Source organism: Carcharodon carcharias, chromosome 24, assembly GCF_017639515.1.
Source record: "Carcharodon carcharias isolate sCarCar2 chromosome 24, sCarCar2.pri, whole genome shotgun sequence".
Lineage (NCBI taxonomy): Eukaryota > Metazoa > Chordata > Chondrichthyes > Lamniformes > Lamnidae > Carcharodon > Carcharodon carcharias.
In genome coordinates, this window is record NC_054490.1 from 25,472,452 (window position 1) to 25,487,754 (window position 15,303).

Genomic DNA, 15,303 nt, shown 5'->3' on the forward strand with positions numbered 1-15,303 from the left:
AGGCTCCAGCCAGCAGGGAAAAGTACTCTTGGCATCTACCTTGCCAAGCCTTCCAAGAATTTATGCTTTTCAATGACATCATCTCTCATTCTTTCAAACACAAGCGTATATACACTCATTCTACTTGATCTCTCCTCATAGGATTGTCCACTCATCCCAGGAACCTGTTAGTGAACCTTTAGCACCACCTCTAAGGCAAGTATATCCTTCGTTAGGTAAGAAACAAAGCTATACACAGTACTCCGTGTTTTCTCCAAAACCCCGCATACTTGCAGAAGGGGCTCATTATTTCTGTACGGCAACCTCCTTTCAATGAAAGGTAGTACCTCTGTGAAGCATTTCAGGATAGGCTTTCTACTTGAAACTTGCTGTAGAAATGCAAGTGGCTGTGCTGTACCCGATGTTGGAGTGTATATTCCAGCAGTGTAAAGGGGGTTTTACTCTGGATCGAACCTGTGCCGTACCTGCCCTGGGTGTGTTTGAAGGGGACACTGCAGAGGGAAACTTACTCTATAACTAACCCCATGCTGTAACTGCCCTGGGACGTATGATCGGACTTTGCTCTGCACCTTACTCTCATACTCGGTATCTATTCCTGCTTCTGTTTCTTGGGTTTATTTGTATAGTCGGAACTTTACTCCATTCCAAATATGTGCTGTGCCTGTGCTGAGTACGTTTGATGGGAGGAAGTGTAGAGGGAGCTGTACTCTGCATCTAACATGAAGTTTGCTTGGCATCCTCTGCTCAGTAAACCATGCCCCTTGTTTATGTGAACAGATGTTATTGCTGTGCCCTTTATATCCATCAAGCTGGGATGCCACTGTCAATATCTCTCCAGTGAGAAGAATGTCCACCAACCATAACTATGATTTCTGTCTTTCACCGTCCATGTGCACATCATCCACGGAATTCCTTATTTGATAATCCTTTATTTCAAGAGTTGAATCAGCCACTCCCTACCTTTTAGAAATCTATGCTACCTGTTCTTCATTGGCCCATGGAGTGTTAATTTATCTCTTTTTCTATTTTAGAAAATTAAAAGTTGCATTTATATTTCTGCAGCACCTTTTATGACCTCAGAACATCCCAAAGCACTTCACATTTGAATATGTACATCAGATGTGGAGTTGCTGTTGTAAAGTCATAAAAGTGGCACTTAATCTTACACAATGTTTTCCAAGATGTTTATCATCCCCAGGTTTTGCAGTCAGGCCTTTTCTACCTCTGGACTGGACTATTCTAATACTCAGCTCTCTGACTAGCATCCTACATATTCTTGAGCCCACCCCAAAACACTGCTGTCCGTGTCCTAATTCTTACCATTCACCCACCTCTATTGGATCCTAGTCCGGCACTATCTCATTTTATAATTCTCATCCTTGTTTTCACATCCCTCCATGGCTCTTCTCCTTCCCATCTCTGTTACCTCCTCCAGCCTTATAATCCTGTGAAATCTTTGCACTTCTCCAATTCCGGCTTCTGATCCATCCCTGATTTTCATTGTTCCGCCATTGGCAAGCAAGACCACAGCTCCCGTGGCCCTTGGCTTCCGAACACCCCTCTTGAACCTCTCTGCCCCTCTCAGCTCCATTTAAGACTGTTCTTTCACTGTCACTGGATTAAAATCTGGTAGCTCCCTCCCTGACAGCACTGTGGGTGCACCTACACCACATGGATTGCCATAGTTCACCACCGCCTCAACAGCAATCTGGGATGGGCAATAAATGCTAGCCTTGCTGGCAACGCTCACACCCCATGCATGAATATAAAAAAAACTGCTCCTTTCGAGATACCTCCTTGACAAGAATTTTTTCTTGTGAGAAATTTTTGTCTGATCTACTCCTGTGAAGAGCATTTTACCATATTAAAGATGCTATCTAAATGTAAGTTGTTTATTTACAGAGTGGACCATTGGACAATGATGATAGGTCTTTATGCCAAGTTAACAAGCTGTACTGAAGCAGTTTACGGAATCTTGTAGATTTCCTGATGCCCTATTTGCATTGTTTTTTAGTATTATGACTGCAGATATCGGAACACGGGACTTGTCCAGAGTGTCTTTGGTCAACACTTATCCCTGCCCCCAAACAAAATCGCTAAAATGGATGACCTGGCCATCACCAGTTGCTGTTTTGTGGAAGCTTGCTGTGTGTCAATTCACTGCAGCAAGGATCCACATTGCTCCAGTGATTAGGCCTCAAAAGAATTCCCTAGCTGTAAAACACTTTGGGATGTCTTGAGGTTGTGAAAGGGGCTAAAGAAATGCAGCATCTTTTATTCCTCATCCATTATCATCAGTGTAGGGTATGGTATGAAGATGAGTTGCTTGGCCCTGAGGCTACTTGTGGCTCTTTCCCAATACTTGATAGAGAATGAGAGCAAGGACGTTTTATAAATCACTGGTTATTTATGCCTTGGTGCAGAAACAGAGACACTCAGGAGTACACCTTTTGAAGGTGGTAAGAATTGGGTTGTGCCTTTAAGTGTGGCAGCATGCAACAGAACTGATGATGAACAATAGAGAGCCTGTTAAAGGAGACCAAAAAAACGTGGTATCAGGAGGCAGCAATCTCCAGCCAGCAGGCCGACAAAAGGAGCACTGTTCCTTTAAAGGAGGGCCCAAAGCTGTGGTTCCAGAAAATAATGGGATCTTGCATGGGATAACAACAGGGCCAGTGTTCCTTAAATAAGCTATTGTACTAGAGAGATCAAAGGGACCACTTGTTTGCCAGCCTAAACACTGGGCTCCCAACCCAGAGAGAGCGAAGAAAAGTTCAGCTCCATATACTTCAGCTCATGAAAAACTGCTGCCTGTATCCTAACTCGCACCAGAACCCATTCACCCATCACCCTCTGTACTCGCTGAACGACATTGGCTCCCACTCTGGCCGCAGCTCAACTTTTAACGTTCTCATTCTCTTTTTCAAAATCCTCAGCCCTCCCTACCTCTAACCCTACATTTCTCTGAGACCTTTGCATTCTGTAATTCTGACCTCTTCTGCATGGCTGATTTTATTCATTCTACCATTAGCCATTCAGCTGCTGTCTAAAGCCATTCATTTCCCCCACCCCACCCCAAAGCGCCACCTCTCACTCTTCCTCTGTGAAAACCGACCAATATGCCCAAACCCCTGGCTCACCTGTCCTAAAATCTTCTTGTGTGGTTCACTGTCGCTTTTTCCTTTGGTAACGGTCCCATGAAGTGCCTTGGAATGATTGAATGTGTTGAAAGACGCTATGTAAATATAAGTTGCTGTTGAATTATTCAGTGATGATGGCCTGCACGCCTCTGTTTGGGCGAGTGCCATTATTGTCCTCAGCGCTCAGGATCAGATATTGACCCTACCTGCAGAGCCAGCCATTGACTATCCCCGGGCTTCTTCCATCGAAGTGCTTCCGCTATGTGTGGAGCTACCTCACTGAATGGGCATGTGCGTGGACAGGTTGTTAAAGCATTGAGGCAGCCAGGTCATGTTTTACCCTCTGATTTACTCGCCCTGTCGTCTGACCCATTCGCTCATGTGCTGGGCACTGTCAGCTCATTGGATGCTATTGAAGGCAAACCTCATCTGACGAACTGCATCGAGCTCTGCAATGAAATAATGGAGGGTTTGTGAGCGTACTGCGCTTGTTGTGCGTATGCCCTTTGAAAAGGCATTTGACAAGTGCCACATGTTAGACATGTCGGCAAAATATTAGCTCATTGGATTAAAGGAGCAGTGTCTGTCTGCAAGGATATAAAATAGTTAAATGGGCAGAAAGCACAGAATTACAAATGTTACAGCGCAGAAGGAGGCCATTTGGCCCATCATAACATATAAATAAGAGCAGGAGCATATCACACAGCCCAGCAAGCCTGTTCCGCCATTCAGTAAAATCATGGCTGATCTTGGGCTTCAACTCCATTTTCCTGCCTGTTCCCCATATCTCTTCATCACCTGAGAGACCAAAACTTTCTGTCCAGCCTTAAATGTATTCAACGAGCACCTACAACTCTCTGAGGCAGATAATTCCAAAGGCTCTCAACCTTTTGAGTGAAGAAATTTCTCGTCATCTCAGTCCTAAATGATTGGCCCCTTATCCTGAGACTGTGGCCCTGTGTTTTAGATTCCCCGATCAGCGGAAATGATTTCCCAGCATCCACTCTATCAAACCCCTTCAGAACCTCGTAGGTTGCAATGAGATCACCTCTCATTCTTCTAAACTCCAGGGAATATAGGTCCAATTTACTCATCCTCTCAACATACAGCAGCCCTTATCCCAGGGACCAATCTAGTGAACGTTTGCTGTACCACCTCCAATTTAAGTATATCCCTTCTTAAATGTGGAGACCAAAACTGCACGCGGTGCTCCAGATGCTGTCTCACCAAAACCCTATGCAATTGTAGCAAGACTTCTTTATTTGTGTCTTCCAATCCCAAAGCAATAAAGGTCAGCATGCCATTTGCCTTCCTAATTGCTTGCTGCACCTGAATGAAAGTTTTCTGCAATCCTTGTACAATCATACCCAAGTCTCTTTGAACATCAACACTTATAAGTTTCTCACCTTTTAAAAAAATAGCCTGGCTTTTTAATCTCATGACCAATGCCAATAACTTCACGCTTCCCTATATTATACTCTATCTGCCATTTTGTTGCCCACTCACCTAACCTGTCTGCATCTCATTGGAGCATTTTTATGTCTTCCCCACAGCTTGCCTTTCCACCTATCTTGGTATCATTAGCAAACTTAGATACATTACTCTCTGTCTCTTCATCTAAGTCATTATATCGATTGTAAATAATTGAGGCCCCAGCACCGAGCCTTGCAGCACTCCAATATTTACTGCCTGCTAATTGGAAAAAGCCCCATTTTTGTCCATTCTGTTTTCTACCCGTTAACCAATCCTCTCTCCGAGGAAATATATTGCCCCCAGCCCCATAAGCCCTTATTTTGCCCATTAATCTTTTATGTGGCTCCTTATCAAATGGCTTTTGGAAATCCAGGTATACTACATTTACTGCTTCCCATTTATCTACCCTACTAATTACATCCTCAAAAAGCTCTTAATAAATTTGTCAAACAGGATTTCTTGTCCATAAAATCCTGTTTTCCCATTCTAATCATACTATGCTCTTCTAAGTGCATTGTTAAGCCTTCCTTAAGAACAGATTCCAGCATTTTCCCAACAACTGATAGACTAACAAGCCTGTAATTCTCTGTTTCCTCTCTCCCTCCTTTCTTGAAAAGCGGTGTAACATTTGCCAACTTCCAATCTAATGGGACTGTTTCTTACTCTAAGGAATTTTGGAAAATCGTAGCCGGCACATCCACTAGCTCTGCAGCTACCTCTTCTCGGGGGTACAGGCCACCTGGTCCCAGTGATCTGTCAGATTTTAGTTCCCAAAGTTTCTCCAGTACTTTACCTCAGCTGTTATTAATTTCCCTAATTTCTTTACTCTTTTCAGCCCCAAGGTTATCGCCTATTCCTGGTATAAAACTTGTGTCTTCTACTGTGAAGAGAGCCACACTATATTTGTTCAGTGCCTCTGCCATTCCCTCAATCCCCATGATAATTTCTGTTGTCTCTGCTTCTAGGGGACTAATGTTTCCTTAAGCTCCTTTCTTCATTTCTACATACTTATAAAAGCTCATACAACCTGTTTTTATACTCCTGGCTAGTTTACTCTCATTCTATTTTTTTTCCTTAAAATTTTTGGTGGCCCTTTTCTGGTTTCTAAAACACCCATCTTCTAACTTGCTACATTTTTTTTGCAACATTCTAAGCCGCTTCTTTTAACCTTCCTGAGTGAGTCATGGATGGGTTCTTCTTGCTGAGCTACTGTTCTTCAAGGGATGTATTTTTGTTGAACATTTTGAATTGTTGCTTTACATATTTTCCACTGTTCATTTATCTCCATACCTTTTTGTCTATTTGCCCAATTAACCTTAGCCAGTTTTCCCCTCACACCTATGTAATTGTTTTGATTAAGTTTAAGCTTTTTGTTTGAGATCGGAATATGTCATTTTCAAACTTGGAATTGAATGGTGTTATGGTCACTATTTCCCAATGGATCGTTTACTATGACATTGCTAATTATCTCTGCTTCATTACACAATACTAGATCTAATATAACTTTGCCCCTAATCAGTTCCATTGCTTACTGCTCCAAGAAACTGCCATGGAAACGTTGTACAAACTCATTTTCTAGACTTATTGCCGATTTGATTGCCCCAGTCTAAATAAAGATTCAAATCCCCTACAATTGTTACATTTCCTTTGTTACAGGCTCCAGTAATTTCTTGTTTAATGCTCTGCCCATGTCTGCACCAGCTGTCTGAATAGGCAGTTTACTTTGTGCCATTCTCCCGCCTTCTCCCCATAACCCTGCACATTCTTCCTCTTTAGATAGCTGTCTCTCATTCCTTTCTGAATAATTCATTTGAACCTGCCTCCACCCACTGTCAGGCAGTGCATTCCAAACCTTAACCACTCGCTGAGTGGAAAGAATTTCTTGTATCAATTAAGAGAGCAGACAGTAGTTGTGAATGATTGGTTTTTGGACTGGAGCAATGTGCTCAGTAGTGTCCTCCAACAGTCAGTGCTGGGACCACAGCTCTTTCTGATGTACATCAGTGGCCCGGAATTAGGTGCGCAAGATAGAATTTTAAAGTTTGCAGGTGCCACAACGCTTTTAAATGCGATGAACAGATGGTAAAAGACTTCAAGGGGACACACTGCAGGAAAGGGCACACAGTGTTGTATTCCTTGAAGTATTTGAGCATGTGTCTGCATCCAGCACTAGAAGGGAGATGATGTATGTATTGTGTGTTCCAGTTTTACTTTCATTTTTGCTTTAAGCAGCAGAGCAAACTGCTCCCAGTGTTCAAAGCTTTACAACAACATAAGACTGTCCTCATGTGCCTGATCTTAAGAAATGAACCCACAAGGTGTTTATCCAATCCCCTATGAGTGATTGGTGCCTTGTGTCTTATACAGTAAATAAGCTCAAGGACTTATCATTTATAAGAACATGACAGACAGATAAAATTTAATTCTGCAAAGCGTAAAGTGATGCATTATGTTGGGCAAAATGACTATTGGCGATACAACTTAAAAGGCACGGTTTTCAAGGGATTTGATAAATGAGATCTTCATTTACTCATTGAAGACAGTAGGCTAAGTTTGTGGAGCTGTTCACAAAGCAAAGGGGATCCTTGGCTTCATAGATGGAGGCACATCTTAAAGAAGCAAGGTGACACGGAACCCTTACCCATCGTTGGTTAGGCCTCAGCTAGAGTAAGGATGTTGCGGCAGAGGAGCTTCACTAGAAAATGGTGCCAGGCATGAGGAGCTTCAGCTGTCCGGGGCGACAGGAGAAGCTGGGATTGTTGATCCTATTGAAACATAACGGATTTGGGAATGTCGATGCTAGGAGACTTGTTTCCCCTGGCGGGAGAGAGAAACCTAGGGAGCAGATCAGGGTGTCGGTTAGACCTAAGAGTGAGTAAAAACTCCCTCACTCAGAGGGCTGTGAATCTTTGGCGTTCCTACCCCGGGGGGTCCCCAGATGCTCAGTTGTTCAGAACGTTGCTTGCCTGTGGTTTATAGACTTTTAAACTTCGAGGGATGTGGGGGTCAGGTGGCGAAGCAACGCGGAGGTCGAAGATCAGCCGTTGTCTTATTAAGAGGCAGAATGCACTATCTCTTGAGTTCCCCGTGAGAGCTCAGCAGATCATGGAGAGGTTTTTTATTTTCGATTTGTTCACAATTATCAAGGGTTTTGACAAAGGAGACAGAGAGAAACTAGTTTGGTTGGCGGGAACATCGATAACCAGAGGACATAGATTGAAGCCAAGCGGCGAGAGAGGGAGGAAACTTTTCCTTTTTAACTCTGCAGGTCGTTGCGACCTGGTGAGCACTGCATGAACGAGTGGTGGCAGCAGATGCAATTCCAACCTTCTAAATGGAGTTGGATATATAATCATGGGGGGAACAAAGTGCCAAAATGCAGGGAATTAGGAGGGCCATGAGACAGATTGTAGAGGTCTTGCAGAGAGAGAGGGCACAAGGCAGAATGACCCTGTGTTGTGCAGCTCTTCGAGTAAAATCCCTTCGCTCTTATGCTGTGCTGGATTTTTACAGCAATGAACAGCATCTCTTCGCTCCCTCAGTGTGGTGTGTTTTACAACAATGAGAAAGACCCCTTTACTCTCTCGCTCTGCCTTTTAATGCCTGTCGCTTCGGGCTCTGCTTTTGCTCCTCCGCCTTGATTTCTCTCACTATGGCTTGGTGTCAAGAATGTTTGTATCGATAACTCACTTGTTAAGTGCATTTTTTTTTTATAAGTTCAAGTTTTTTATTGCAACAGAAAATGCTGGAAGTATTCAGCAGGCCTGGCCACTCCTGGGAAGAGTGTTAATGTTTCAGGTTAGTAACTTTCCATCAGAACTTATTGACTTGAAACGTGAACTCCTTTTTCTCTCTCTGCAGATCCTGGCAGTTTAGGAGTGTTTCCAGCATTTTTTTTTTATTTCCGATTTCCACCATTCACTGTATTTTGATTTTGTGTTCAGTCATGCCTGATTGTTGCCTCACCTGTCGTCACTCTTGTTCTTTGTTCTTGTTACAGAGATCTGCAGCGGTTCGGTGCTGCCCACAGAGGTAAGCAAACTTCACGTTCCATTCATTACCCCCCACCACCACCCCCCCCAACTTCCAGTCAGCTCCTGAGATCACAGACTGCTGGCGTCGGTTGGCACTGCTTGTGCAGGGCTCCCAGGTTGCAACCCTGTACCACCACAATGCCGTACCAGGGTAGAGGAGCAGGTCCGGTTGGCATTTAACTGGACCCCATTGTGCCGCGTCCGGCAGAGCCCCATTAAGCCCCAAGCTTCTGTTGGGAAATGAGACGTTGGCAGGAATGTGCGCTGGAGGTGCTCCAACCAATTGAAATAATGGGCTGCACTGTTTGACATTATTGCTCAGGGACTGCCGCATAGTTTGAGGTCCATGACATTATCAGCCAGCACTACCGGGTGTGTGTGATGCAGTTAGGAAGGAAGGAGGTGAGGAAACATCAATGAAAGAGTAAAAATTGTGTAAAGGAGGTGCAGAGCAGATAAATTGGAGGGTTTGCAAGCACTAATCCATGAAGGTGTGGGACAAGCTGAAAAGGCTCCTATGAGACTGCACAGGATCTTCATGAGTGGTGACAAGGAGTTCAAGAAAGGAGGAAGTTATCCTAACACTTCAGTGAATCATGGGTTTAACCTCAGCTGGCAAAAATCTGGCATAGTGCTTTAGGTGGAATATGCTAACATACGAATAGGAGCCGAAGTAGGCAATTCAGCCATTCAATAAGATCAGCTGATCTGATTGTGGCCTTAGCTCCATATTCTGCCTATCCCCGCTAACCCTTGACTCCCCTTGTTAGCCAATCTATCTGCCCCTGACTTGGATTGGGTGCAGAGCAATGGTACCTGAATGAGGGGTTTCAGTTACTTGGTGAGACTGGAGAACCTTAGAACATAGAAGGTGAAGGAAAATTTCTGGACATGCTCCAAATATTTAGGGGTTTAACTGGAGTAAATAGGGAGAAACTGGCAGGAGGACGGATAACCAGAGTGGACAGATTTAAGAAAATTGACAAAAAGCCAGATGAGATTTTTTTTGACAACTTAGGGTGTGATCTCAAATACACTGCTTAAATGGGTGGAAGAGGAACTTTCAAAAGGGAATTGGATAAATACTTAAAAAGGAAAAAAAAAGAATTTCAGGCTCTGGTGATAAGGCAGGCGATTGGGACTTATTTAACCAGCTTCTGTGACTCATGAATTTTGGTGGATGCTGCTCTTGAAATGCTTCCTGTCTCATCAGCACGCTCGTTTCTCTTGCTCATCTCGAATCCCTTGTAGTTTAAGTGCGTTTGCCTTTTGGGCAGAGCAGTTACAAGGGTTGAGGAAACTTCCCGACAGTCCTGAGGAGGCAGGAAGGCGGTCGCAAGGGGAGGTTTAATGCCACGTTACCAGCCCAGTGCCACCGGAGGGCAGCGGCGCTCTGCCTGTATGGCTCAGCGGGGTCCTGCGGTGGCAGAGACCACAGCTGCTGCAGGCAATGGGACCCCAGAGCTTGTCTTCCATCCCCTCCAGTAACTGCATCCATCACTTGTTCACCTCATCTCGCTGTCAATGTTGTCACCGCTCACTAGCAAGACCATTCAGCTAGCGAGCGCCATCTTGTCGGCACTTTTTGTCGTGTTGAGCCTTGTGTTTTGACGTTGTTAATTATTGTGATTATTGAAGGACAACTAAAACCTGGGCTGGAGTGTGTGTGTGTGTGGGGGCCGGAGGTGGTTGGGGGAAGGGTGCAGAAAATGATGGAGGAGATGGGAGGGACAGGGCTTTCTTTGCACGGATCCCGATTCGGAATTAGGGCAGCGACATTCCTGAACGTCTGTATCCACCCCCCTGCACACTCTGGAATATGGGCTTTAGTTGTCCTTTGAGGTGATGGATGACAGTGCTGGAGAATGGAACTTTAGTCTCGATTTTTGTATCCATTGCAATACTTGAGCATTTCATTTGTGTTTTGTTTTATTTAAGGTTTCACTGGGACATTTGGAAACGGAGGGGGTTGCCCCTCTGACCCCCTTTTTAAATTGGCGCTTGCTATTTCGTGCCTCGCCCTAATTCTCCATCACGCTCGCACTTGCTTGACCCCATCCCCTAATGACCCCAAACACCCATTTTATCCAGCCCCGATCCTCCACCACCACCCCCCACCAGCCCCCACACTCCCCTCCTCCACCCCATCCTCCCCACACGCCACCGTACATTGCCCCATGTGTCCATTCTCCGCACTCTCAATCCTGCATCCGGAATCGCGGAGCGTGGCAGCTTTATAACGCGAGCCTGTTCGCAGCTCGAGATTGCTGGACGCTCCCCGATTTCACTTTGTGGTCGGGCGGAGGGTGTCTCGGAATGTCAGCTTACTTAACGGTACGAGGCACCTCTCGTGACGTGGTGCGACACCATCAATCCTGCAGCTTGAGGACAGCCGTACGGAGAGCTGGAGTGTTCTCACTGCCGGAGGGGGGGTCACTGGGGGTTACGTCCTGGCTTCACAAACGTTGCTACGTGCAGCTCTGGGCTAGACAGAGAGGACCATCAGCTTGGCGACCTGCTCTTAATCATTGTCCAGCAGCACTTGGATGAGAGAGATAGGAAATCAGTCAAGGTTCAATCAGTCAAAGCAGTCAAGGTTCATGCTCCTCATCACTGCCCAGTGACTCTGCGGGATAGGAGAGAATTGTAGGAAACATGGATTATGGGGATAACATTCAACCTGGGGCTGTGCGGAAAAGGCAAGAGTGTGGAGAAAAACAAATTGACTGTGGGGGCAGAGTGAGGACCGTGGGAAGGGGAGCTGTGGGACAGGAATCGCTGGGGGCCTTGCGGTCATGGGAAGGGAGTTGACAGCGGCCGTGGGGCAGAAATTGCAGAGGACTGGGCTGTGGATATTGGTTGGGAATCATGGGTGCCGTGGGGACATGGAACGGGAAGCGAAGAGGGCTGTGGGGACAGGGCGGGAATCACGGACCTGTGAGGACAGCTTGGAAATTGCAGGGGCTATGGGGACGAGGGGCAGGAACTCAGTTGCAGGAGGCTATGGGGTCCGGCTGGGAATAGCGGCAGTGGGGCTGCTGTGGGGCCAGGCTGGGAATAGCGGTAGCGGGGGGTGTTATGGGGCCAGGCTGGGAATGGCAGCGGTGGGGGGGTGGTGTTATGGGGCCATGCCGGGAATGGCAGCGGTGGTGGGGGGTGTTATGGGGCCAGGCTGGGAATGGCAGCGGTGGGGGGGGGTGTTATGGGGCCAGGCTGGGAATAGCGGCGGTGGGGAATACTATGGGGCCAGGCTGGGAATAGCGGCGGTGGGGAATACTATGGGGCCAGGCTGGGAATAGCGGCGGTGGGGAATACTATGGGGCCAGGCTGGGAATAGCGGCGGTGGGGAATGCTATGGGGCCAGGCTGGGAATAGCGGCGGTGGGGAATACTATGGGGCCAGGCTGGGAATAGCGGCGGTGGGGAATGCTATGGGGCCAGGCTGGGAATAGCGGCGGTGGGGAATACTATGGGGCCAGGCTGGGAATAGCGGCGGTGGGGAGTGCTATGGGGCCAGGCTGGGAATGTTGGCGGTGGGGAATGCTATGGGGCCAGGCTGGGAATGGCGGCGGTGGGGAATGCTATGGGGCCAGGCTGGGAATAGCGGCGGTGGGGAATGCTATGGGGCCAGGCTGGGAATAGCGGCGGTGGGGAATGCTATGGGGCCAGGCTGGGAATGGTGGCGGTGGGGAGTGCTATGGGGCCAGGCTAGGAATGGCGGCGGTGGGGAATGCTATGGGGCCAGGCTAGGAATGGTGGCGGTGGGGAGTGCTATGGGGCCAGGCTGGGAATAGCAGCGATGGGGAGTGCTATGGGGCCAGGCTAGGAATGGCGGCGGTGGGGAGTGCTATGGGGCCAGGCTGGGAATGGTGGCGGTGGGGAATGCTATGGGGCCAGGCTGGGAATGGTGGCGGTGGGGAGTGCTATGGGGCCAGGCTGGGAATGGTGGCGGTGGGGAATGCTATGGGGCCAGGCTGGGAATAGCGGCGGTGGGGAATGCTATGGGGCCAGGCTGGGAATAGCGGCGGTGGGGAATGCTATGGGGCCAGGCTAGGAATGGCGGCGGTGGGGAATACTATGGGGCCAGGCTGGGAATGGTGGCGGTGGGGAATACCATGGTGCCAGGCTGGGAATAGCAGCGATGGGAGTGCTGTGGAGCCAGGCTGGACACCTCTGGGGCTGCAGAAATGATGTGGGCACGGGGCAGGAAGCATGGGAGCTACTCAGACCAGGCAGGAAGCAGAGGGAGCACGGCCTGTCGGGGCAGGACAGGGATCACGTAGAACGCGGGGACAGTACGGAAATTGCATGGGATGGGCCTATGGAGCCGGGACGGGAATCGCAAGGGAATTCCTTTGCTGGAATTTTCTGTGCAGTTCTGATCACCACGTTACAAGAGGGACATATTTGCTGTGGAGGGAGTACAGAGGAGATTTACAAGAACGTTGCCAGGGCTTGAAAATTACATGTATGAGGAAAGATTAGAGAGTTTGGGGTTGTTTTCCTTGGAACAGAGGCGGCCAAGGGGTGACCTAATTGAGGTGTACAAAATTATGAGAGGCCTAGATAGGGCAGACAGGAAAGCCTTTTTTCCCCTAGCTGAGGGATCTCTTACCAGGGGGCATAAATTTTAGGTGACTGGTAGAAGTATTAGAGGGAACATGAGGAAATGCTTTTTCACCCAGAGGGTGGTGGGTGTTTGGAATTCACTGCCTAAGTCGGTGGTTGAGGCTGAAACGCTCAACTCATTTAAAAGGTACCTGGATCTGCATCTGAATTGCTGTAACCTGCGAGGCTATGGACCAGGCGCTGGAAAGTGGACTTAAAATGAACAGATAGTTTCTTTATTGGCTGGCGCAGGCACGATGGGCTGAATGGCCTCTTTCTACACCTTTGCTTTTCTAGGGTTGTATGGGATTAGGGTTATGGGCGTGGGGCAGGAATCACAGGGGGCTGTGGAGATGAGGCGGGAATTGCAGCGGGCTGGGTTGTGAATATGGGGCGGTAATCACGGGGCTGTGTTGTGGATATGGGATGGGAATCACAGGGGGCTGTGTTGTGGATATGGGATGGGAATCACGGGGCTGTGTTGTGGATATGGGATGGGAATCACTTGGGGCTGGGTTGTGAATATGGGGCGGTAATCACAGGGGGCTGGGTTGTGAATATGGGGTGGTAATCACAGGGGGCTGTGTTGTGAATATGGGGCGGTAATCACAGGGGACTGTGTTGTGGATATGGGGCGGGAATCACAGGGGGCTGTGTTGTGGATATGGGATGGGAATCGCAGGGGGCTGTGTTGTGGATATGGGGCGGAAATCGCGGGGGGCTATGTTGTGGATATGGGATGGGAATCGCGGGGGTCTGTGTTGTGGATACGGGATGGGAATCGCGGGGGGCTGTGTTGTGGATACAGGATGGGAATCACAGGGGGCTGTGTTGTGGATATAGGGCGGGAATCGCAGGGGGCTGTGTTGTGAATCTGGGGCGGGAATCACAGGGCTGTGTTGTGGATATGTGATGGGAATCACAGGGGACTGTGTTGTGGATATGGGGCGGGAATCGCAGGGGGCTGTGTTGTTAATCTGGGGCGGGAATCACGGGGCTGTGTTGTGGATATGGGATGGGAATCACAGGGGACTGTGTTGTGGGTACAGGATGGGAATCAGGGGGCTGTGTTGTGGATACAGGATGGGAATCACAGGGGGCTGTGTTGTGGATATGGGATGGGAATCGCAGGGGGCTGTGTTGTGGATATGGGATGGGAATCGCAGGAGGCTGGGTTGTGGATATGGGATGGGAATCGCGGGGGGCTGTGTTGTGGATATGGGATGGGAATCACAGGGGGCTGTGTTGTGGATACAGGATGGGAATCACAGGGGTCTGTGTTGTGGATATGGGATGGGAATCGCAGGGGGCTGTGTTGTGGATATGGGGTGGAAATCGCGGGGGGCTGTGTTGTGGATATGGGATGGGAATCGCAGGGGGCTGTGTTGTGGATACGGGATGGGAATCGCAGGAGGCTGTGTTGTGGATATGGAATGGGAATCGCAGGGGGCTGTGTTGTGGATATGGGAAGGGAATGGCAGGGGACTGTGTTGTGGATATGGGGCAGGAATTGCAGGAGGCTGGGTTGTGGATATGGGATGGGAATCACAGGGGGCTGGGTTGTGTATATGGGATGGGAATCATGGGGTGGGCTGAGTTGTGGACATAGGGTGGGAATCTCAGGCGGCTGGGTTCTGGATATGGGGCAGGAATCGCAGGCGGCTGAGTTGTGGATATGGGGCGGGAATCGCAGGCGGCTGAGTTGTGGATATGGGGCAGGAATCGCAGGCGGCTGAGTTGTGGATATGGGGCGGGAATCGCAGGGGTCTGGGTTATGAAAATAGGGTGGGAATCGCAGGAGGGCCTGTGCTGTGGATGTGGAGTGGGAATCGCATGGAGCTGTGGGGTCAGGGCCCAAATCACAGGTGGCAGGGCTGGGGAGACAGGGCTTGAATTGCAGGGCATGTGGCAGGAATCGCAGGAGGCTGTGCAGACAAGGCGGAAACCATGCGGGGCTGGAGGGACGGGCACATAGCGCAGGGGCAAGGCTGTAGAGGCGGAGTTGGAACTGTGGAAACCGCGCCTGGTCTGTGGGGGGCTAGTGACTAT

General features: G+C 48.6%; 1 protein-coding gene across 5 annotated transcripts in view; it reads left to right on the forward strand.

Moving 5' to 3' along the window:
- The window catches only part of LOC121269419 (E3 ubiquitin-protein ligase ZFP91-like), a 79,856-nt gene that overhangs the window by 19,629 nt on the left and 44,924 nt on the right, over positions 1 to 15,303 (forward strand). For 4 of the 5 annotated variants that reach the window (XM_041174036.1, XM_041174035.1, XM_041174034.1 and 1 more), the window contains exons 3-4: positions 142 to 195; positions 8,614 to 8,645. In XM_041174036.1, coding sequence (XP_041029970.1) covers positions 142 to 195; positions 8,614 to 8,645 — 86 coding nt within the window. The remainder of the gene's footprint in view (positions 1 to 141; positions 196 to 8,613; positions 8,646 to 15,303) is intronic. The other variant, XM_041174037.1, reaches the window with a different exon arrangement.